The 25,192-nt window shown below is 33.5% G+C and overlaps 1 protein-coding gene across 1 annotated transcript in view; it reads left to right on the top strand.

The window, feature by feature from the left end:
• The first annotated feature begins 11,260 nt into the window (after positions 1 to 11,260).
• LOC131035504 (MADS-box transcription factor 23) overlaps positions 11,261 to 25,192 on the top strand; it is a 141,011-nt gene continuing 127,079 nt past the window's right edge. The window contains exon 1 of the mRNA XM_057967217.2: positions 11,261 to 11,734. Coding sequence (XP_057823200.2) covers positions 11,553 to 11,734 — 182 coding nt within the window. The 5' untranslated portion in view covers positions 11,261 to 11,552. The remainder of the gene's footprint in view (positions 11,735 to 25,192) is intronic.

Genomic DNA, 25,192 nt, shown 5'->3' with positions numbered 1-25,192 from the left:
GTGGATATCATTTCATGGCTCATGCAGTATTCTCAGTTTGCTTCTCTGGTGATTTCTTTGTTCCATAAGAGAACTTTTATTGATTTATGTTTGAAATATTCAGTTGTGTTATGATTCAGTGTGTCTGACTGAGTTATGTTGATTGGATCATATTCCTTTGGTTCGAATATGCATTGGAGGATGTATTAAGAATTTTTTATGGGTCTCACCATGGCATGTGGAGATCCACATGAGGTATTTCACATCCGAAGATGTTATTTGGCCAACTGATTGTTATGTCTACACATTACGTTTGGTAATAAATTTGGATAATTTATTAGTGTGTGTGAATCATTTGATTTATCTTGGAAGGGTGTATTGTGATGTTTTTTGGTTCCCTCTTTCTTCTAGAGTAGACCACTTTGATTATTTTTGGTCTAGGTGGCTTATTTTGTGTAATAATGTTTATTCTATTTTTGGCTGAATCCAAATTAAGATCTCAATGATCTATCACATATTTAAGGAGTGTGTTTGGAGAATTTTTTATGATGGATTGTGTGTGAATTGATGAGAAAATTATGCAAATGATGTGCAAGCAGATTTGAGATTGTAGAAGTGCAAAAGTCAGAGCTTTGAAGGTGATATATTCAGTGAGAGAGTGTGATGTGATAGTGGTGACTATTAGAGATGTTTGTCATTATGTTGGTTGCGTGATCTAGTATTTCAAGGATAATTTCATGTTTAGGAGATCCTTCTCTATTTCAGTTCTATTATTTCCTTCATTGCTAATTGGTGGTGAGTCCTTTAGTAGCAGATTGTATCTTGCTCTAAGGCGGTATGCCTTAGACTTGCAAGTCCATCAAATTTTGTTGCTCCTTGGTAGTGAAACCAAAATTTTGTAATCATTCATATTCACACTGTGAGTTAGATTCTCATCGTGTGTTTTCTACATAAATTTGGTGTCCATGTGTTGATGGTTGATGTTCATGTGTTGATGATTGATGTGTTGCTTGATGTTGTTTATAATTAATTTATTTTAAAGTTTTAGACTGATTCACTCCCCCCTCTTAGTCTTGTCGCATGTTTAACACGTAATGCATAATAAATAATATATTTTTTTCCTTTTATTTTTCAATTTGTTGACTCTAAATGCAATAGACACTATTCACTCATAAAAATTAAAATCCTTAAAATACAATTGCATAGTAATAGGAGTCAAACAACCACCATTAAAATACACATTTATGGGTCTTCTATGACACATAGATACCTATATCACCATTGATTTAGATTTAAAATTATAGGCAAAACATAGACTCATATTACACTCAATCCAGTGTAGTAGTGGCTACAAAATACATAGGCATATAGTGACATCTACGATTAACCATATAGTGGGAAACAAGACATATCTATATAGCTTAGTGGAGAAATAATCTTGTACATCTAGCCACTCAATGAACATGTCAAGCGTACCTACTTATTATATAATAATTGTTAAAGGAAATGAACATTTTCTAATGGGTTTCAACATCATATAAATCATATAACCATGATAAATATAATAATCAATCATGAAATAAATTATTATGATAATTATAAGGCATAATATATGCATCTCAAAAAAAAAAAACAAAAAAAAAAAACATCAATTCCGTACTAATAAATTTGCACAATATCATACAAACATCTCAATACACACAAAACACCAACAACCAATATGTTGAGGAACCACACCCTAAAACACGAAGGTAGTAAAAAACAATATGAAAAAAGAATCAAAGCCACAAAAAAAATCACAATAAAAATGGTGAAGCCAAACCACCGATAAATAGACAAAGAAATAATCACAAGCATGACCTATGAATCCCTTGATACATATTTAAGAACAATGTCAAGATCGAACAACTCAAGGTTGCAAATAAAAAGGGCATTACATATTTCCTTTTGAGAAAATTATCTCCAACACTTATTTTTATCTATTATTTTTTACCCTTTTGAAAATCATGTTTTCATACACCTTGATATTGGCATGCTTGGAAATTTAAGCATCATCTTTTGTAATGTACATTAATTACTCATAATATACTAGAAGCTAACTTGAGCAAGGATTACAGAACTTTCATCACCAATGAGAAGCAATTCACATGGTTTCTTGATTCTAACAGATTTGTACAAAGATATAACTCTTATACTAAGAAGACACATATTTTTTCCTAGGAAAATATGATTTTGTGAGGTCTTCTTCTCTAGACTCAAATATTGTAACGAGATCTATTTGGATAATCTACATACCTTTCCATGCCAAAATGATTCGTTATGCACGGTATTATTTTTACAAGATTTACTATAGCTATAGTTATCACAATTATTATTTCACAAGTAATTATTTAGGTACATCAATATTACATTAGAAAAAACATAAAGTGCAGTGTTTATGATTTGAATACTTATGAATTATTATTATATCTATCATACAGTAACGTAGTTGTGAGATGTACGCTAATTAACACACTGAATGCTACTTAGTATCCAACCTTGTAGAACTTGGACGAACTCCATTGAATGAATGGATGAATGTTTTTAATAATGTCCATGAGTCCGAACAACTTATGGCAGATAGCTAGCAAAGCATGTGAAGCCAAAAACAAATGCAGACTGAAAATTGAGACTGCTAGGCCTCTTTCTCCTTCTGCAACTTGATTCTTTTGTTGTTTATCAAGTGATTGGGAGATCTGCAACTCTTGTTATATTTTCTTTGACAAATAGATTTCTCAAGGTGTCTCCAGTTAATGTCTCAACATAATTGGTCTGAATGTCATTGTAGGATGGACACTCCATGATGTAATGCCATTTTGTCTCCACTACCCCTTGAGTGCAATATCTACATCTTCTATCTTCCCATTCCTCTTTGGGTATCATCCATCTCCTTGTTTTGCATCTAAATTGATGTGAGCTAGTCCTTATCTAAGAAATTAGCATTTTTGTCTTCCATTTTATGTCCATTACTATATATTTTTTTTGTGTATGGTCATGTGTGGGATTGAAATGTTTGATATAGTATTCCTTTTTTCTCCCTATTTGACATGTCCACATGTTTTCTTTGAATTTGTGTTACACATATTTCTTTATTTCTCCATTCTTATTTGGGCAATCGTTTAAATTAATGCCCCATTTATTCATCCACTTAATGTTTTGTTTCATCCATGTGCTCTTTCTTCTATCTAATCTTTCTCCTGCTGCTATTTTTGGGCAGCGATGTACCTCCATGTTTCCTATCCTCCTTAAATAACTTAGCAATCGGAACATAGTTGATGCCTCAATAGGGAAATCCCCTGCCTCCGTTAGGATAATATCCTATGGGATAGATGACTTAATCTTGAGGCTAACTGTAATCAAATACTTTTGTAATCTTTCTATTTGTTTCCATTTCCTTGTTGAAGTGTTGTTGCCCTATACTTCACATCCATATAATAGCATCGGAACCACAAGAAGCCTGAAAAGAGTTTTCTTAGTTTTCCAATCCCTTAACAACTCTTCTACATCTATTTTGAAGTGAGTATAAGGCTTTCCAACCCCCTTGAATCCTTTTTGCCGTACATGTCTCCCAACTAAGTTTGTTGTGGAGGTGTAGGCTAAGGTTATATTCATATATCTTATTAATTCATTTTAAAATCTTCTCCCTAATTTACATGACTTGGAGCAGCTCATTCTTGCTATATTTTAACAACATGTCCCTAATTTACATGTCATGGGCCTTGAGTTTCTCAAACACTATTGTAGCTCTTATTTTTATCTCAATGAGAATATTATACAAACATTTGGATATATAAGGCTCTAGGATATTGTGTAGAATAAGTGGAATAACTTTCTGGTGCACGAGCACCTTGCAGGATTTGAAGACTATTTGAGCAATGAAGGCTCTTAAAGGTTAAGTTCCTTGAATTTTTTTGAGTTGCAATAATGTCTTTCAAGACTATTAATTTTGGTTTGATTATCCATGTAAGGTTGTGATGCCATTTTGTAGTGTGAACTTCTGAGGACCTATTTGGTCAACCATGGTCAAATGACATCCAAAATGCCTAAGTGAGGCAAGCATTGTATTTTGGCTCCAATGTGGCCTATTTTTAAAGTTTATGATGTGTAATAATAGGTTACATAGGCAAAAGTAATAGATTGTTAGGTTTTTGTAAAGTTGTCAAGTTTGGATGACAACTTTTGTTGTCAAATTGTAACTAATCTCCCTCCAATAGCTACCCAAGTCAAATTTCAGTTGGAGTTGGTTGAAGAGGTTGGAGAAACCTTTCTTAAGGCCTTGGAGGTCAAGGGGAAAGGATTGATAAAGTTTTGATGAAGTTCTGATGATGTTTGAAGAATTTTGGATGTAAAACAGTGACCAGATTCAATAAAACACTAAAAAAATTATTGTAATAGTGCCTTGTATGATCATTGTACGGACTCCATGTGAAGAACAAATCATTGATTTGAGTAGGAATATTTGTTTATGTTCATTTGGTTTTGATTTGGCAGGAAAATAGTAAGAAAGAAGTCAAATGTTTGCATTTTGGTAACAGGCGGTCTGAAAACCCTCCAAAACCAAGGTTTTATGAGGAAATGCTTTCTTAACCCCTCATTCCTCTGGCCAAATTGGCTTAAAATATGGGGAATGGTAGGGGAGACAATTTATTTTAATATTTCAAAAGTTTCTGAGTGGGCCGTTGAACTGGTGGATTTTGGGATCAAGCCCTAGGCTAGGCATCCTCATGTGACTAGTCGGTTTTGACTATTAAAAATTGTGTAGCAACATAACCAAGAGTGGTGAACCCTACATAAGGGTGGATTTTGTGTTTTTGGATGTGTGCATACCTTTTCCATCCATTGGTGTCATTGGATCAAGCCATTGGTATGTGGTTGCTTTGTAAAAGTAGCCTAAAAGCCCTATTAGGCCTCCTCTAGCTACAATGTTTGACCCAGTCAATGTAAGAGTTGGGGTCTGAGTTTTGGAAGTGTTTTGTGTCACCAATGTAGGCATCAAAAGGTGTCTAAGAGTTTATGGTGTCATTAGGATAATTTCAAAGTTTTGCCTTAAAAGTCCAAAATAGGGCTACAAGGAATAGGTGTTTTGTAGAGGGCAAGTCACATTGATTGAACCTGTGCAAACAAAAGGGTGTTTGTCTTGGTTGTGGTTAATATCCCTAGGGTTGGAAAAGAGGTTATATAGGGTCCATACTTTCTCTTCAATGGTGGGTGAGTTATAATCCAAGTTGGTCATAGGTGACTACAGGAGAGTTGGTGTCAAGGAGAGACTTGATGTGAGAAGTTGTATCTCAATGAGTTGTGTAGGGATCAAAAAGGGCTCCATTGAATAAAGGGGAGTGTAGAAGTGTCCTAACATGCTTTTGATAGGGTTTCCCAAGACTCTATGAATGTTGAGACCTTAACTGAGGGTCTTGTAGAGTGAGTTTGTGTGAGAAGCCTTTGCTCCTTGGGGCTTTGCATCACTTTAGAAATAGTATGATTCATTCCCATCATCACTACAATAAGTCAAATAACCAAGGTAATATAATTGTAATATTTACAATTTGGTGTCTTAGGTAAATTAAATTTCTTTGATCATATAATGCCTTTGCTATAGGATTGTATGTTTCTTCTAACTCTCTAAAGAGTTGAATACTTAATTATTTATAACTTATATCTTGATAATCAACAAGGAGTAGCACTTCTCTTGTTGTAAATATTTAACCATTATTCACATATATTTGGAATCCATATATATAGGGATTTTTTTTTCCACATTACTTGTCCAAAATAAAGCACATAAAGGGATCTTTTTAAAATATTATCCCCACAACATGTTTCTTGGGCCCTATAAGTTGCTTTAAATGAAGCTTCAACATTATTAAAGTTCTTGTTTCTATCATAATAATAAGATCATATGACCCTTTGGGTTCGTTTATCTCTGGGGTTATTGTACACATTAAGCTAAATCCCTATACATGTTTTGGGATTCATTGCCATGAACATAATTTATTAAGTTTGATCACCATATTCTTTTAGAACATCATACTTATCTTGTTTAAATATTGGCACCATAAATAAATAATATCTATCTATTTGAACATGTTCCCTTTGCTATGAGATTAAGCATTGGTTCATATCCCTCACATAGTTTTGTTTAATTCTTAGTAACATAAGATGATCAACAATGGGCAATAATTTTTCTCTTGCATATCGTTGTTCTACTTTTTGCATTGACTTAGAGTCTAGATTTGTATAGGTACTCAATCAAAGAGATTCTTATATGTCTTCTAGACAGATTGACTAAGATCAAGACCAAAGACAACTCTTAACTTATGAACATTTAAAAAAAAAATACACAAGGCATTGCCATTCCCATTGTACCATCACCCTAATGCTTATTAGAGATGAAGTTTGATAGGGGACTTTACCTACCAAATATTTTTGTGTGTTAGTTTTCTATTCAAAGTTGTCCTTCAAATGTTGATACATTTTATTTAAAATAAATATTGATGAAATAATTCATATAATTGGAGATATATTTTTAATTCAATGCCTATTGTCACTTGGATTTGTGTGAGGATTTGAAAATGATTGAAATGGATTAGGGTAAGTGTAGTGCTTTACCTATGAGATGGAATCAATTGAAAGAGAAGCTGATATTATATGCATAATAAATTAGGGAATTTTTAATCTCAATATTGGTTATTATCATGATAAATATGACATGGTACACATGGAGTAACCTTATAGAAAGTCTTCATAGGGTTTACAAGAAGCTTGAAAGATCTATGTTATTAACCTAGCTAAGTCTTTCTTCTCATTTTATAAATGTTTTTACGGTGTTTGAGCCTTCATTAAATGTTATATTTTCAAGCCACCATTTGATGTGGTTTGGTATTGGATAGGAAATTTCTAAACCAAGTACCATAAAGATTATTTTCCTTAAAATTGTTGTTCTTATCCCATAAGGCCATGTTGGTACATATTCATTATATTTGGGTTTCAACTCCACATCTCATACATGATACATATTGGAATGCTTGGTGGGATGATGATATGAAAACATAAATCTAGTTCATCTACATTTATGGGTGTTGGTTAGCCCATTTTTACCATCTCCCATATAGGGCTACCAACTTGGAACTCCATTAGGACACCACTTTGAAGGCACAACCATTTTATTTGGCTTATGTAGTTGTCTATTTATAAACTTGATCACTAAATGCATGAACTACAGATACTCATTCAACTCGTGGTGCCTATATTAAAGCTAGCTTCATTTTTTGAAAGTGGAGATAATCTATAAAGAATTCTTTTGTGCCCTATGAGTTCATTACATATCCCAAGCCATTAAAAAATAAAGGATGGTCAACAATTTTTATCAATTTTATTGAAACTCTCAAAGATTTTATTTGATCATACGATCTTTTTTTACTACCTAATAAAATTCTTGTAACTGGACCATTTTTCCAGTATAATTCTTGAATATGGTACCTTGTTAAGTATCTAACTCTCAACACATTCTTTGTAAACAAAATTTTATAATTGAATATTTATGCACTATTGAGGTTATGTTCACTTTATCAAATGATTTAAATCTACTAATAAATGTAATGTTAAGTTTATACCTAAAGTTGGTAAGTTGGAAGATATCTACGATTAATATCCCTTTTTAAATACCTCATACAATATCACTATCAAATATTATACCCTCAATCTAGTAGCTATGTTCTCTTCTTGATAAGGTAGTCCACCTTTATAAAATTGGTTTTATTAAGTTATGGTACATTCTCAATAACTTTATTATAGTCTAGGAATGGAGGGAATATGCTTGATTCTCCCAAGAAATTACGATGCTTCTCACTTTTTTTCTTCTTCTAAGGCTTATGACAATATTGGATTCTCTTTTCCTCTTGCTATACTTTAGACATTATGATCTAGGCCAAATTTTATTTATTTTGTTAAATGTTTTTTAAAATGTCTTTTCTTGCATCACCATTAACAAATAATAATCCAATCTTTTGAGATCTTTAATGTTATTTCCCAAGGTTTTCCACTAATCCCTACACTTTATGTACAACTTGCAAGTGAATGATTTGGCTATCCTTTGACCCATGCAATCTCCCAAAAGTTAGTTTAGGGCATTTACTTGTCTAACTCATCTAACTAGTTTGTAAATGGCCACTTTGTGGATAACTCCTTCCCTACTTTAATCGAGGACAAGGATCTTATCAATTAGGCCCTTTGTTGCCATAACATTTTTGTTTAAAGCTTTGGATTCAAGTATTTTTTTTCAAAAGAAACAATAGTTTAAACAATATCTCCTTAATAGATTTCTTAGCTAATGACTTATGGAAAGTTGTTATATCTACAACTGAGAAAAAAGTTTTCCTATTATACTATGAAGCATCTCTATTTAGCTAGTAAGTTTTAGGTGTGAGTCAATATTTTAGCTGCTACTCATATGTATTACTCCTATGTTGTGTTCCTTGTAAGGCTCCCTATTTGAAAATTAAAGAACTTCTTGAAGACTTTCCTTGGGCCTCTTTTAATGTAACAAAGGATTGCACCATACACATGGGTGAGGAATATTTTTATCTTCCTCATGATTTTAGGGGTTCAGGCTTAATCTTAATTTATCATCAAAACTTAGCACTATGTGTTGAATGGATTATTAGGGCCCTAAAAGTAGGGGGTGCTTAGAAGTTCTTCATTTAGTATTGAATTTCATCTAGATTGCCCTTCAAACATCAAACTTGGAATACCTTGGGCTTTATACTCTCCTCATTATGAAGGAATCTATTTAGATATAAGAGCATTTATTATAAAAAACATCTAGAAAGCTTAAGAATTCATTAAGCCATGGATTTTGTGGGCTAGTAGTAAATTCCATAATTATCATTTTATTAATCAATAGTCTAAATTGTAGTCTCTTTTTCTTTCCCAGGAAGACTAACATTTGGCTGAAGCACCTTATGTTTGAGCTTTAAAGTTTTAGAGAAGAAGGATAAAAATGTTGTTAGATCTTTTCAACAAAGTCACCAATAATTTTTTAACTTGGCTTAAGATAGAATTCAAATTAGAGTCGTCAAACTCTAGGATTAAAAGTCTTAACAAATATTTATGTCATTCCTCCTCATGTGGTTTACAAAATTGGGGTTAAAAATTTAAAGCTCCAGTAGAAGGATTACAAATTCTATCTAGATAAACCATATTATAAAATTATAGACCTTGTAAGGAATATTTGTGTCTTATGCCTCATCTCCTCATGGTGGCCTAATTAAATCTCCATTGATGCCTCTATTCCTCTTTAGGCACTTGGTATTATAGATTCTGAATTATTAGGTTGACTATTATTGAAAACAAGTTTGCTCATTTTACTTGGTGCATTGTTTATCAAGGCCTTTCATTAAGACATCACTTGTCTCATTTGGGAGTTTTGAATCTCGGTATCCATTTTATGAACAACTTAGCTTGACTCTTAAGTACCTTTATTGGTTTTGTACCAAATCCTAGGAACCTTGTACTCAGATTTGTGACTTTTGTATTGACCATTCATCTCTAATTCATTTTTATGGAAAAAAAATTTGTTGGGAGATTCCTTAGCTCCCTTTTAAATCTACCCAAAATTTGGCATACTTTTAGGTTGAAGATTTTTCTTAGAATTTGGAAAGACATAAATTCTACTATTTTTACTAGTTGTGTAGTTGATAATCATCTTTTACTTTACACTAATGCTACAATTTTCTCATGTAACATTACGAATAGATTCAAGTGCAAGTGAAAAAAATTACACTTAAAGTTAATCATCTACATGCATTTTTAGATCACTAGGGTAATAACCCTTATGTGATTGCTAGAGTTGTACCATCTCCTTCTACCTCCCATTAGGATCATTACCCTCCACATGGGTGCAAGTATGGATGTAACTAATTTGATAGAAGAGATCATGGCTTCCAACCACATGGTTGTCAATTGCTTTCTAAATAAGCCAATGATTGAGTCACTTAGAACTAGTTGCCCACCATCAACATCTTCACATGGGAGTGGTGCTCTTGGCTAGCTAGATTCTAGCAAGTTTTCTTTCCTAGATTTGACAAATTTTCTTGTTTGTGCCCAACAACCTATAGATAAAGATCAAGAAGGGAAGGGATGCACTCTCTACTTGGGGATTAATCAATATTTGTTTAATCTATGTTGATGTACATGGGGTAACCTAAATAAGTGTGATCTCCCTCGATAATTTAGTTTTGTTTGTTTGGACTAGGTCCTTATAGAATTTAATATGTTGTTTAGACTTAATCAGACATAAACATTAAAGATCCGGTTTCATGAATATAATTTGTTAAGTCTAGCTAATATCTTACCTTTCATATAATACAATCATCCAAGGGGGTAGTAAGGTGGATGCAACTATTTTGGCTCCAAAAACACAGTACGTTTGCATGGAAATTGCATAGCACAGAAATTAGTTGCATGTTATACACCGTTGATTTTGTAAATTACAACTGTGATTTTCCAAGAGGTCAATAATGCGATGTACAATTTTGTTGTTTTTGAGCCAATTTAGCTTCTGTCGTAGTAAGGTATTTATGTCTTGTTTGTACCACAATTAGGTGCCTTCCTCAAAGAGTATGGAATTGTTTGATACTTCTCACAAGAAATATGAGATAATTCGATACTTCTTGAAAAGAGTATGAGGTAATCCCCATATTACTATAAACCATTTATAAAACCATGTAGAGATGGCCTGATATCAAGAATTATAAAAAGCTAAGTGCTATCACATTTAAGCCTTACGTAGCACCTACTTTTAACGCTTTAACTATCACCGACTTTGTAACGCCATTTATTGTTGTGGATTTTTACCTTTCTCGAAACATCCACATTATGTCCTTTTCAGGCGGAGTCACTAGAATGAAGTTGTAGGTTGGTTAATAAAGCACGGGCGAACTTTTCCCTTTGCGGATTCGACCCGACAATGATGGAGTCCTCCCCTCTCTTTTCTCTATTTGGTTAAAAAGCAGCTCATTTCCTCCGTTGCAGGAGAATCCTTATATTTAACTTTCCAACCGAACTACTCTTTCCCCATAAGGGAATCCGGACAAATACCGCATGATTTGTCCCGCTCATCGTTCATCATGTCGAAGCAGGGGAACTTTTACGGATCCATGGCCCACCGCCATTGCGCTTTTACGGAATCAGACCATTAATGGAAATAAGGTAAGGCTTTCAGCCACAACTGGACTGCCGGTCATTTCAAAAGTACTTTTCGTCCAACATTAAATATATGAATGAGCTGTAAGCACGGACCGTTGCCCTATAATTGAAGCATTAAAGAATGCCTTAGTTGCGCAAATTGACTGATGTACTGTGTTCTGTGGAATGGATCTGCACCATACACGTTAGGAAATTTGAGCTAGCTTGGTGAAGGCCGAACTTTTACACAGTTTTTTGTATGCTTTACAGGATATTGTACAGTTTCCTCTGGTGCAATTTTCTGCGTATTTTGAGAGGGAGAGTCTTTGTAGGTTTTGTCGCTTGGTTCTCAGATGGCGCGTGAGAGAATTGAGATAAGGAGAATAGAGAAGGCGGCAGCCAGGCAGGTGACCTTCTGCAAGCGGAGGAGGGGTTTGATCAAGAAAGCGCAGGAGCTTTCAATTTTGTGTGAAGCAGATGTTGGCCTCATTATATTTTCTACATCCGGAAAGCTCTTTGAATACGCCAGTTCCAGGTACTCATTATTTTACTGATTTCAAAGAAAATACATTCAAATTTGATGAAATAACAGACATCTACAAGCGCAGAAAATTTATTATTTTCAGAAGAAAAATCTTTCTTCATTTTATCATAAGAAATAGAAGACATCTACAAGTGCAGAGGCTTTTTTAGAGCAAATTCTTTCTTCATTTTATCATATTTCTTATTACCTTACTGATTTCAAAGAAAATATAATGAAATTTGATGAAATAGAAGACATCTACAAGCACAGAGAGTTTTTTATTTTTGAAAGCAAATTCTTTCTTCTTTTTATCATATTTCTCACAATTGTACGTACTTCAAAGAAAATATAATGAAATTTGGTGAAATAAAAGAATTCTACAAGTATAAGAATTTTTTATTTTTAAAAGCAAATTCTTTTTCCATTTTATCATATTTTAAACCTATTTAAATTGCTTGCCGTAAAATGCACTTTCTGCTATGTGGATGTAATAATTTCAAGTTTCTGTTTGTTTAGTCCCTCCAGTGAACGAATTTTATACAGATTCAGACTTACATTGCTCTACTGAGAGATTTTGCTTTAGTCTCTCCAGTGTAGCAACGCGTAACCTTACCAGTCAGAGATGTCTTTCACCTTTTAATTTGTGCTAGCTTTTTTCAGCAGTATATTTTTCTTTATTATTTAATTTCCTGAATGAGAAGGGTTTAACAGAAATCTATGTTACTAGAAACCCCAAATTTATACCTCATTTCTCTTCTAAACGGATGAAACGCCGTTTTCATTCTAAACGGCCGTTTCAGGCATTTGTGACGGTATTTCTGTCTGCAAGGCAAATCCTGCATCGAAAACTGTGATTTTCAAGCATCTCTCCGTAATGCTTGGTGTCTTGGTAATAATAGCTTAGTAAGGAAAGGCGACAGCATAAGACGAGATATCGTGGAATTCGTTACATGAGTTTTTCTTAATTATTTTAATTTTTTAAGATCAGAATAAATTAAATCAGTAGTGGTAACTGCTTATAGCTATTGTTTTGTAAAGATCAAAAAGTACACATTTCAAAGTGTCATTTGATAAAATGTTTCAAAAAAATCTAAAATTTGAACAGCTATTAAGACATGTGAAATTTATTCATGAGATTTTAGTTATCATTTTTTTGGTTTATTTAAACTTAGTAGTTATCATTTTTTGGTTTATTTAAAGTTAGTAATTGGGAATTGGGTTCACAAAGAGTGTACCATTATTAGAATGTGCAAGGCTACTGGTGCTCTTCCCTGTAGTTATTTAAGTGTGAGATATTTTTGTAGTTTATAATAATAATAGTAAAAGTTTTGAAAACAAAGTCAATAAATGATCATTATAAGAAGAGTTTGAAGCTTTTAATATTTTTATAGTGTATGATAATAATAGTAAGAATGTTAAAAAACAAAGTCAATAATTTGTTATCATAATAGTTTAGGTAGAATTTGAATGTTGTTCGTAACAACAACAATGTTACATTTTAACAAATTTTGTATATATATATATATATATATGATTTTTTTATTCATAGAAGGGATTAAAATATGAGTTGAAATAATTTTTGAAAATTAAATAGATCAGCTAACAATTTTCAAAATGAAGAGTTTTCTTAATAAGAATTTTACAATCTTTAGAAAAAAATTGTTCAAAATTTTGAAGAAACTGAATATTTATGATGAAAAATTCTAGCAAATTATATTTATATAAAAAAAGATCATACAAATTATCATAAGCAGAAATTTTATTAAAAATGATGAATAAACAATTTGAAATTATATATCATATTTCTATTTAACAAAAAGAAATTATTTTTAATCTTATGAATACTTTTTCCAAATTCAAAAGAATTTCTTCAAAGTAAAAATAAGAACTAGACAAATCTCTTTTATGAATATTGGGACCCATTGAAAATAGCTTCTTCAATTTTCCCATCTTTTTTATTCTATTATCAACTAACAACAAATTTCTTATAATTATTTAACTAATTTTGAAATTTTCTAATATGTACCACTAAAACTTCTTAAATAGTTGTTAAAAATCATTAGAATCTCATTTATCATCATCGTCTTCCCTTCCCTTTTTTTTTCATAAATCTCAAATATCAATATAGTTTCCAAATAAGGTGCTTATTATAATTTACACTTTAGATTGTGATTCTATGTAAGAGGCTAGTTAAAATTTCACAAGATTATTTAAAATAAAAATTTATGAATTTTAAAAAGAAATTTTGATAGAAGTGAGATTTTAGATGGAAAATTACAATAATTATGTATAAATTAAAATTAGAATTATATAGAAAACAATAAAAATCATGAAAAAATTAATCGATGAAACTTTTAATATTTTCTTCAATGTTATCTTGTAGCTTTTGATTAAGATAAGTGAGTTTTTGATAGATTTCAAACCCTGTTGCAAAGTAAGATGATTACTGAAGGGATAACCAACACAAACCAAAAGATGAAACAACAAAAAAAACCAAACCGATAGGACAACCATGCTACAATGAGAACAATCTACATGTTAGAAACTATATGGGATTGACTTTTTTGTTTTTGTTTTTTGTTTTGTTTTGACGAGCAATAATCCAAGATGCATCATATTTACTCGTAGAACATTTTGGAGCAGTGGAGGAGGTGTCCTTTGAACAAACAAATGAACCTCCTTGACAAGTGCCTTGTTTTGAGGGAAAACTATACAGTCCGGATATAGACAGTCGAGAACCAACGAAGGAATAGGACAAAACCCAAGTCCCTAGTAGTGGGGGCAACAGAAGCAACAGCTTGGGTGGCTGAACCAACCAAAGTAATAGGAGGAGGGGGCACCGAATCTGTAGAGTACTCTGAATTGTCCTCTGAAGCAACAAGGAAGACAGTGAGATGGCAATGGTCAACATTCTATCACTAGGTGCAAAACATGTGGAAGAGACCCATAGGGACAAGAGGAAGCCAAATGAACCATAGGAAAGCACCATTCATAGTATAAAGTGATCCCCTCGCAGTCAATCATTTATATCTAAGGTCGTTCACACACCTTCAAAATTATCTTGCTTGGCAAAGCCTTTGAAAGATCAATGTCCACTAAGATACGAGCATGGGATTTGTGGGAGAAGTTGCTAGTATTAGAGTGCACCTTTAATGACAATAGCCTCACAGATTGATTTGAACCAAAAATGGAGGGTGAGGTAAGGCAACCTTACCTATACTGGAGAGACATTCGTAGATTCATTTAGAGGCTTGAAGGAGGGCGACCAGCGGTGAAGAGAACAAGGGTAGGGGCCCCATTGCCAATCACCCATGCTCAAAGCATCTTCATGATCTTCAGAGGAGGTAAAACATACGAAACAAAAACCACGAGCACAAGGGTAAATCTTAACCTTACCGCAGGGTTCCAATACTTAGTAATCCAGGTGTGCAGGTTTGACAAGAGACAAAACCTGCAATCCAATCCTTTCAGGCTCACAAAGTAGGAAATATATTCAAGCACCTCTTGACTCAGCACCACCTCCAAAGCAAAGGAGGCACATGCAAGGCACTTTTGAGCAGCACTAGGCGGAGCTTCATGTGAGGGATAATGCAACAGGTTAGCAAAGGAAGCTCTGGGCACTCAAGGAATGGACAAGCAGTTCACTGCAACCATAGGAACAACGTAATTTATAGAAGTGTTGGGGGTTTAGACTTAGTATTTCCAAAGGGCGATACTTAACCCATATTCGAAATATCATCTACTAGGTTGTAGGTAAGGTCGAGCAAGAATATGAAATCTAAAACTTAATTTATAAAGAAACATTCTTTTCAACTTTATAATTAAACATTTTAGTCTAAAAACTTAATTTAATTTCTTAACTTATTTTAAACAATTATCAAACTAAATTTAAAAAAAAATTAACCCCTCTCACTATTCATAATTGAAACATATTTCTTTAGTTTAGGGGTATCAAAATTGAAATATGCTTGGGTAGCAGTATTTCATGGTAGAACTAGAGCTATTAATCATAGCTACCAAACAAGGTTTAGACATTTTTTTTTTTTTTAGAGAACTTAATTTTAAATTAAAGTTTTGTATAAGTTATGAAGTTGGTGGATAAATTTTCTAGTTATCTTGTATTTTACAAGATATAATTCATTTAAATATTTTTATAATTACATTCTTTAATTCTTAAAGACTTTTTTTAGAATAAAATAAGAATCCAAACCTTTTCTATAGAATTAGATTACTTTTTATTATGCTATCAGTTAACAAAAAATCTCATATAATCACCTAGCTATCTGTTTAGTTGCTATTATTAATTTAAAAAAATAATTTAAGTAAAAAATAATTAAGTCTTTTAATCTCATAATTATTTTTGTCTATTTTTTTTTTTGATAGGTAATGGGCTGAAGCCGATAATATGTACATACCCTACCCGCTTGTGGGATTTGAACTTGTGACCTCCCTTTCAAGAGCACAAGTTCTCCACCACTAGGCCAACTCAGGTTGTACTTTTGTCTATTTATCTTTAAATAATCATCAAACTATTAATTCATAATAATTTCAACCCATCTCTATTTATAACTAAAATTTTAAATTCTCAACAATAATAATTTAAGTATTATTTTCTTAGTTTATCCAACAATACAAATGAAAATATGCATTAAAGATGCAATTTTTTGTTGTTACATGGGGACACTTTTGTTGGCAATATGTGTTGGCATTCATGTCAACTCAATATGTGTTGTCATTGATGTCAACTTGAGGTCATTGGTGAAGTTGAAGAGGCTAAGAAATGGTTAGAGATAAATTGGTAAGGCAATGGGCGATTTGAGAGAGATGGTTTGATAAGGATGTTGATCTGCATGTGAAGGATGATGAAGACATAAATGGTTGTTGTCTCTCTTGTACTCAAGTATGATGCATATGAGGGAATAAATGTTTGATGATGTGCTCCAACCTCCTACAGTGACACTATGTCAGTTTAATGCTTCGCATGTAGTAAAAGGTTCAGGATTATTGGCTAAGGCCTATGTAGTGATTTCTTCTTGCAGTTCTGCAAATAGGTTTATATAGTTGTAAACATGCTATTTTTAGAGTATTTAAGTGATGTCTCCCTTAGTTGTAAAAGATACTGTATGCTTAGATTGTGGTACGTGCAAAAGAGACACAAACAACACAAACACATCAATGGGATATTGCATTAGATATTAGAATCAACAAAACAAGTTAATCAATCAGATACTCTCAAAATTGTCTCATTGTCCTCTATCTCCAAGGATCCCTCAGATTCAAGGTGGCTCTCAGCTTGGAAGAGCACTTGATCTTGGGACGACTACTCAAAGAACGAGAGATAGTGTATGATCTAAGATCTAAATGGATGCAACTAAGATCTTAGTGAAAAGATAATGATATGCAAACTATGATATGTTACCAAAATGAGAGGATTTAGTATGAGATTAAGCTAGTATGAGAGTGATATGAAGATGATACGGAACTAGCATGAAATTAAAACTAGCATGATAAAATCTAAGCTATGATGCAATTAAAATGATCAATCCATGTAGGGTTTTCAATCCAATCTCATGTTGACAAGTGTCACCATGAGAAGGGTTGAGAGGAGGCTAAGTAAGCATTAGATGCTTAACAAGCTTTGAAGGTTAACCTCAAGAGGATGATTCATTGGATAAAGCTAATATCCAATGAGGAAGGCTATTATCCATTGGTTTAATTCTTGTGCAAAGTCAAATTTGTACAAAGGGGACAAGCCATTATGGTTGATGTGTTGAAAGGATGATGTCTTATAAGAGCCTTAAAGGCTCTTTGAAGACTTTGGAGGCTTAGCTTGTGTGAAGGGAGAAACCTTCAAGGCTTTTGTAATAGCCTTTAATAGTTTAGAAGACTTTAGAGGCTAATTTGTAAGAGCCTTACAAATTTGGGAGAACTCAACCAGTTAACTTGTTGAAGAAATAAAGTCTTTAATGCATTTAGAAGACTTTCTTCCAAATTTGGAGAAGTGTCTACCCTAAATTTAGGGATGTGACATGATAGAAGGATTAAGCTAGTTAAGTGGGATTTGAGATGTTCTAGAAGAATGCTTAGGAGGTTAATGGAAAATGTAGGAGAATGTAAGTGGGATAAATAGGAATTTTATTTATAATAAAAAGATTTATTTCAACTAAAATTATTGCAACTTGCATTTGTAGGAAGATGCAAGTGGGGAGAATCTATAAACAAATTTGGTTTATTTATATACAAGAAAGAATTTTAATTAAATTTAAATTGAATTAAAATATGGAAAGAGAATTTAATTAAATAAATAGAATTTATTCAATTAATAGAAGAAAGGGGATTTAATCAAATGTTGTATTTAATTAATGGCTAGATAGAAGAAAATGGGATATTAATTAAACTTTAGTTTAACTAATAGCTGAATAAGAAATAATTAAACAAATAAATTCATTTAATTAGATGTGCAAGTTTTAGGTGTCTACATTTTGCCCCTCTTTGAAGTGATGTGTGACCACATGTTGATTCAAAGAAAAATCGCTCGATATGTTGCCAAATTTTTCGATTTTGTTGTTGTCGCCAAAATTTTCGATATGATGCCCCAGATATGAATACTGATACCAATATGATGTTGATATGATGATGATGCCCCCTCGGGAGATCGTTCGTGCATTAAAAGCATGAATGATCTCTCGAAAAAAGAAGAATATTATATGAAAGAGAAGAGTGGATAGTTGATGACATGCATGGGTTTGATTGGATTGATAAGATTGATTGGATTGATTGGAATGAGATCAAGTTTGGTTTTAGAAATGACATCTCTTGTATAAGACAAAGATGATCAAAACGTTTGGTTTCAGGAATGATATATTTTGAATAAGATATGATCAAAACATCTGGTTTCAAGAAAGATACATCCTGTATAAGACATGATAGATGATAGTTGGATGAATGATGAAGAAATGAAAGTGAAGAATGATCCCATGATGATGCGATAGATATGCATATGATGGATGTAATGATGAATGTGACTAAATGATGATGATGATATGCAACTAAATGCCATGATTAAATGATATGCAACTAAATGCAATGATATGCAGCTAAATGCAATTGTAGTCATCTTGTCGATCAAATTTGTTGTGCTCCTTTTATCGTCATTGAGCCTTTGATATGTTGAAACTTGATATAAGCCTCATGGTATAATTGAACCATAATGACCTGAGTATAATTTACATAGATTTTGATATTGCAAGATGACACAAGCATCGAGGTATAATTGAACCAAGACGACCTAAGTGTTGCTTGCGTAAACAGACAAGAGTTAACCTTCGTCCTATACAAAGTGATAATATCCTCAGTGGTATATTTCATGATCACGTCGTAAGACAAATTTGCATAGTAATAGGCTTCGTTCACAAACAACAGACAAAGAAAATATTGCACTCCTTCCTTGCTTCTCTATTTTTAAGACATCCTTGAGTTGCTTAGGAGATATGATAACAAAAATAAAAAAATACCATGATAGACATGCATGGTACCCTATGTATTTTGTCAAATAAAACATCTTGCAAATAGATTTTTGTCTAGTTTGAACTCAGTTCTTGTTTTGATGTTTACCATTGATAGTTATGATCTTCATTTTTTTTTTAGGATGTCTTTGTTTGCGGTTGTTTGTTTGTCTAAATCCAAAAAGGCGAGATGCCCCCAACAAGGTCAAGATTTTGCCCCCAGCTATAGAGACTACTCTTGATATGGATATGTACATTGATCACCAAACCATGGTGAGATTATGATGCGGATAACTGTTCAGATAATCAAGGACAGTGACTACGCTAAGTGTGTCCAAGATAGAGATGCATTAAAAAGCTTTGTGAATCTTTGCCGATGGCTTAGATCAGATGGATGCAAAAGATATGATACATGTACTAATAGATATAAGAGCCGATGTATCACAAATAGTGTCTGGTTCCAGGTTTTCACCACTTGTTTTTATTGCACTTTTTGATTGTTTTTGTTTTTTTTCTTGATTTTTTAATTTTTTTTAATTTTTTGAGAGATGAAACATGTCCTGCCATCAATTGATAAAGACAAGACTAACTAGGACAAAATCCAATAGTCACACTAATCTATGCCATTTTTTTGATTACTCAATGATCGATAGGAATGTCTGGTTTCGAGTGTACCTTTCCCTATATAAGACATGTTGATGTTGATATATTTTGAGTGATGGATTGATTAACTAGACGTGTGATCAGTTTGATTATAGAGTTTGGAGAGTTTTCGTGTTGTTGATTTGATTTGATGGATGGTCCATGTTGTCATGCTTTGATTTTTAACCTTTTATTTGATTTTGTCGATTTTTTTATTTTTATTTTTTGGACATTTTGTGATTTTTAAAGCTTTTTGGATTAGAAGCAAGATGTATTTGTTTGCCCCAATATCTAGCAAGGCAAGGAATGGATGAATGAATTGTTGAGTTGAAGATGGATGGGTGAAAGATAGATGCATCTTATTATGGAACATGAAGGGACATGTCAAAAGCTTTTTGAAATCGTGTTTTTGTCCTTAGTTTTGATCAAGATCAGGGATGGAAAAGGGGATATGGATGGAGATAGGATATGGATAGGAGAAACAAGATCATAGAGAATAATGGATGGTGGGCGCAATGCATAGATAAGATAAGGAATATGGACTAGAGGGTATGGATAAGGTGAAGCAATATCATAGATAGTGCTGGATGATGGAAGCAATGAATAGGTAGGATATATGGTATGGATAAAGTGAAGCAAGATCATAGATAGTGATGAATTTAAATAGGGTAATGAATATTGGAGGAAGGATAATGGGAGATATGGTATGAAGAATAGAGTGGATGAAACTTTACCCCCAAGTACAGAGGTCTCCATTTGCAAAAAGGGCGATATGTAAGATTGTCACAACATCTAGCACCTCTTGAATAAATGTTCCTGAACATTTCAAAGATAGAGACCCAACCCACACTTACAACCTTCAGAAAATTCAACCGAACATGTCTAGTGACTAGGAAACATACTCAAAAGGGAAGAAGAATCCCAAATTGGATCAAGGTACTTAGTCTTTGATTACCCATGTGTGTGCAAGTGGGTTTATTCCAGCCCATATGATCATGGTAATCTTTAGAATCCGACGTGACTAGCTACATGAGTTACTTTGACTTCAAAAGCATCTTGGATAGAGCCTCGCTGCCAACGAGCGTCCATAGCCTCGACGAGATTATCTCTGTAGTCTCACAAATATTGCTCCATTGCCAGCTAGGCATCCATAGCCCCAATGGAGTTATTTGCATATTCCCATAGCCAAGCCTTTTGATATTGCATTTCATTGCATTTTTTTCTTTTCTCACTCATGCTTTTGATCTTTTGATATTGCCTTTTTCTCTTCTTATTTTGCTTGCATTGGCTTGTAAATAATGAAACTTACATGGATCGGATAATTATAGTGGCGTTGAAGTAGGATTTTAGATTTTTCACTAGCCACGTTTTCAACTAAGAGATCACAATGATTTAGAGCAATTGATTAAGTGTATGAAATATAGTAATCAAAAGATGTCGGTACCAAGATAGGACAAGTGGTTCTTTTTTGGATTGAGTGTGCATCCCAACCAAAAGAAAATGTTAAAAGAGGAACAACCTCGGATTCTGAAGAGTTTCATGAATAGATATCTAGGAAATGGACTGAACATGAGATTCGAGAATGGGTGAGCATGTGACAAAATGACAACAATGCCTATTTCACAGATGAAGGATTTATGCAAAGAATTGAATGAAAGGGATGGAAGGATAGAAAATAGGTGTTGGATAATAGATAGGATGTTGGAAGATTTGCGCTAAGGATAGATGAAGATGTCTTCAAGACAAGCATTGGTACACAACTTGAAAGGTGATGAAGTGATGGAGGAAAATTGAATTTTGGGACATAAGGACCCAAAATAGATAGAGGAAACGATGGAAGAATAGATTTGGAAAGTGGGAGATGTTTAGATAGATAGTTGAAGGAAGCTTTTGGAACAAGTCTAGATGCCGATTTTGATTGTTCTTTGGATTGTAATGCTTTTATGGGCATCCACATCGATTTTAATTTTTCTTTTTTCTTTTTTCTTAAAGGGTTTTTGTAGCCTTTTGGATATTGCTTTTTGCTTTTGGATCAGATTTTTCTTTGATTTGACATGTCTTTTAGATTGAACATGTAGATCTTTGGATGCATGTGGATATTTAGACTTATGGATTTTATTCTCAACATCCAAATTTCTTCCAAAAGGAATGGGATTTCATGGATGGGTAGGAATGATATGGAGGTATTTTGGATGGATGGATGTAAGGTCCTAAGATGGATAGAAGGAAGGAAGGCTTTGACTTTGGAATGAAAGGACCTAAAATGGATTTGGAGGATGAAGGGATACCTTGATCTTGACTTGGAATAGGATCATTTGAGTTTGCACTTTTCTCTTGATTTTCAATTAGATCTGTGGAGGATGTGGAAAGGATATCATGCTCTTGCTTAGGAGATGGATGTTGAATGGGACTCTGCTCTTGAGATGAAGGGGATCATCGTGGATGGAATACCAAAAGCTTAGGGTATCATCATAAGATTCTTGACAGGTGGGATCTTGATCGAAAATGGGATTAGATTGGATAGTCATGATATCTTGATTTTGATTTATGCTATGACTCATTTCATTTGACTAAGCTTCTTCTTTTCAAGCGACGAGGTATGGTCATATGAGTGATCAATGTTGTAGTTTTTGATAGGCTGACTTGATAACAAATACCTTATTTTGGACACCCAAGCTTACTAAGTCGAATAGAGGGTTCAATATTCCCATATATTGATGTGATTAAGTACGTCAAATGATATGATAAAGCTCCCCGATAATGGAAACTAGATAGATTTGACTAACTTGGATGCCTAGACTAAGTATTTGATATTGATACTTGTTGAAATTAGTGTAACTTAGATCACTAGTTGATAACCCTCTGATTTTTCTTGAAGAAATCTTGTTAGTGACAATTGAATCTTAGAGAAGACCTAAAAGGGTGTCCGAATCAATTTTTGGATCTTTGAAATTTGGTCTAGATTCTCTCTCATATGCGCTAAAAGATTGGTCATATGTGTTAAAAGATTTGTCATATGCGCTACAAGATTTGTCATATGTGCTAAAAGATTTGTCATATGCGTTAAAAGATTTGTCATATGCGCTACTCTGTGAATTTTCTGACTTTTACAAATTTTGACATGATTTTTGACTTTGTTGAGATTTTTGCAAGATGTTTTAGGATCTTTGACAAAAGACACAATAAACATTCATGAATACAATGGTCATTTTGCTTGTAAATCTAAACATTGAGTGTATGTTCTTTTGAGGATCTTTTCAAATCCTCGATGTTTTCATTGGTTTGGTACACAAAATACACATCAAGTAGACTCTTTATTCAAGGGTCATCAATAATATCATAGCCCACGCTTGATACTCCTTCAGCTCAAACAGCCGTGTCACCCCCTAAAGGGCGCCCGTTTTATTGCCTTTCCATAAATTGAAGCAAAAAGGATTGCTCCTCAATTGGATCGTTATTTTGGGAGATGTATGGTGAGTGTCTTGGGGGCGGATTCTTCCCCACTCTTGCACTATGATATTATCAATGTTTGGATACTGACTCGGCAAAAAACTTCTACTTTTAAGGGTCTTTTAGTAAAGGTTCCATTCAACGCAGCGAAAGATAAAATCCCTCAAGAGGCTTCCCAACCTTTAGAACAAAAACTTTTCATATCTCAAGGATATTGGAGGAAGGCTATCAATGCACACTGCTGTTGGAGGGGTTTTTCATCATCCTCCACATTTGATTATAGTGGGTTGGTAAACTTGGCGATAGAGACGTTCCCCACTTAGGTTGTTCCCCTCTCACCGGCCTTATGGGCTTCTCGGGAGGGCAAACCTGGTAAAGGTTGTATCTTACTTGCATGAAATGAAAGAAAGCTTGAAATAGTGAGTTTGGATTTTTGATCACCCAATTAAGGGACAACATATACCTATCACTTTCGAGACAAAGCAATCAATGGTTTATTTTAATCTTTCATAGCATTGGTTTTCTAACCTCTGTTTGGAGATGCTGCTCCGACAAGCATGTTGTTCAATTTTAATCCCACATAGCAATTTGTTTGAACTTGAAATAAATCTTGGTCAATAAAAGCAAATCGGGTGGTCAACAAAAGTAAATCGCTTGTTTGAAACAAAGGATGGCTTGTTCTTTTTAACTTGCAACAAAAAGGTGGATTGTTCTTTTTAACCTTTGCAAAAATTGAAATTTGTTGGTTCTTTTTAAAGCCCAAATGAAGATGATCCTAACTTAGAGAAAAACAATTGTGAAATTTGTTGTTCTTTTTATACTTTGCAAGAAAAGACAAATGTCGTTCTTTTTAGAACCCAAGTAAAGGTGAGGTTCTTTTTAGGTTCACTGAATAGCAATGAGATTCTTTTTAACTTTGCAAAAATAGAAGGTGAATTCTTTTTAAACCAACTTTGAAGAAAGCAAGTAAAAAAGTTAACCGATCTCCTCTACAACCTACAAACAACTGTCAAACCTGCAAAACCATGTTAGTAACAACCACAAATCAAGGTGGGCTAGACAAGCCTAGATTTTTCCAACCTCTGTTACAAACTTTTCTTGTTTTTTTATATGCGCTAGAACAGAGCAAATATGCGCTAAAACAACTTACAAATGCGCCACAAAACCTTTCATATGTGCCTCAGAATTCAGTAAATGCGCCACATAATGGTTTGTATGCGCCTCAAGAAACGGTATATGCGCTAGATGAAAGGTTAAATGCGCCAAGATAGTGGTCGTATGTGCCAAAACAGATGTTCTATGCACCAAACATAGTGTTGTATGCGCCAAACAGTGTGTTCAGAATCCTGTGCGTGAACCTGCGGAAAAACGTTAGAAGTGGGCGCCATAAATGCATGCTCACATTGTGGTACTTGCAAAACAGACACAAACAACACAAACACACCAATGGGACATTGCATTAGAGATTAGAATTAACAAAACAAGTTAGTCAATCACACTCTCAAAATCATCTCATTGTCCTCTATCTCCAAGGATCCCTCAGATTCAAGGTGGCTCTCAACTTGGAAGAGCACTTGATCTTGGGATGACTACTCAAAGAACAAGAGATAGTGTATGATCTAATATCTAAATGTATGCAACTAAGATCTTAGTGAAAAGAAAATGATATACAAACTATGATGTGTTACCAAAATGAGAGGATTTAGTATGAGATTAAGCTAATATGAGAGTGATATGAAGATGATATGGAACTAGCATGAGGGTGGCTGCAAGAAGTTGAGTCTCACTTTTGGGCAAAAAGTGGAAGTGTTTTCCCTATTTTTAATTTTTTTTGTTGATTGATGTCAAAATTTGAGGCACTTAGAGATTGAAT

This window comes from Cryptomeria japonica, chromosome 10 (assembly GCF_030272615.1).
Source record: "Cryptomeria japonica chromosome 10, Sugi_1.0, whole genome shotgun sequence".
Classification (NCBI taxonomy): domain Eukaryota; kingdom Viridiplantae; phylum Streptophyta; class Pinopsida; order Cupressales; family Cupressaceae; genus Cryptomeria; species Cryptomeria japonica.
This window is presented reverse-complemented; position numbering and strand designations above follow the sequence as displayed.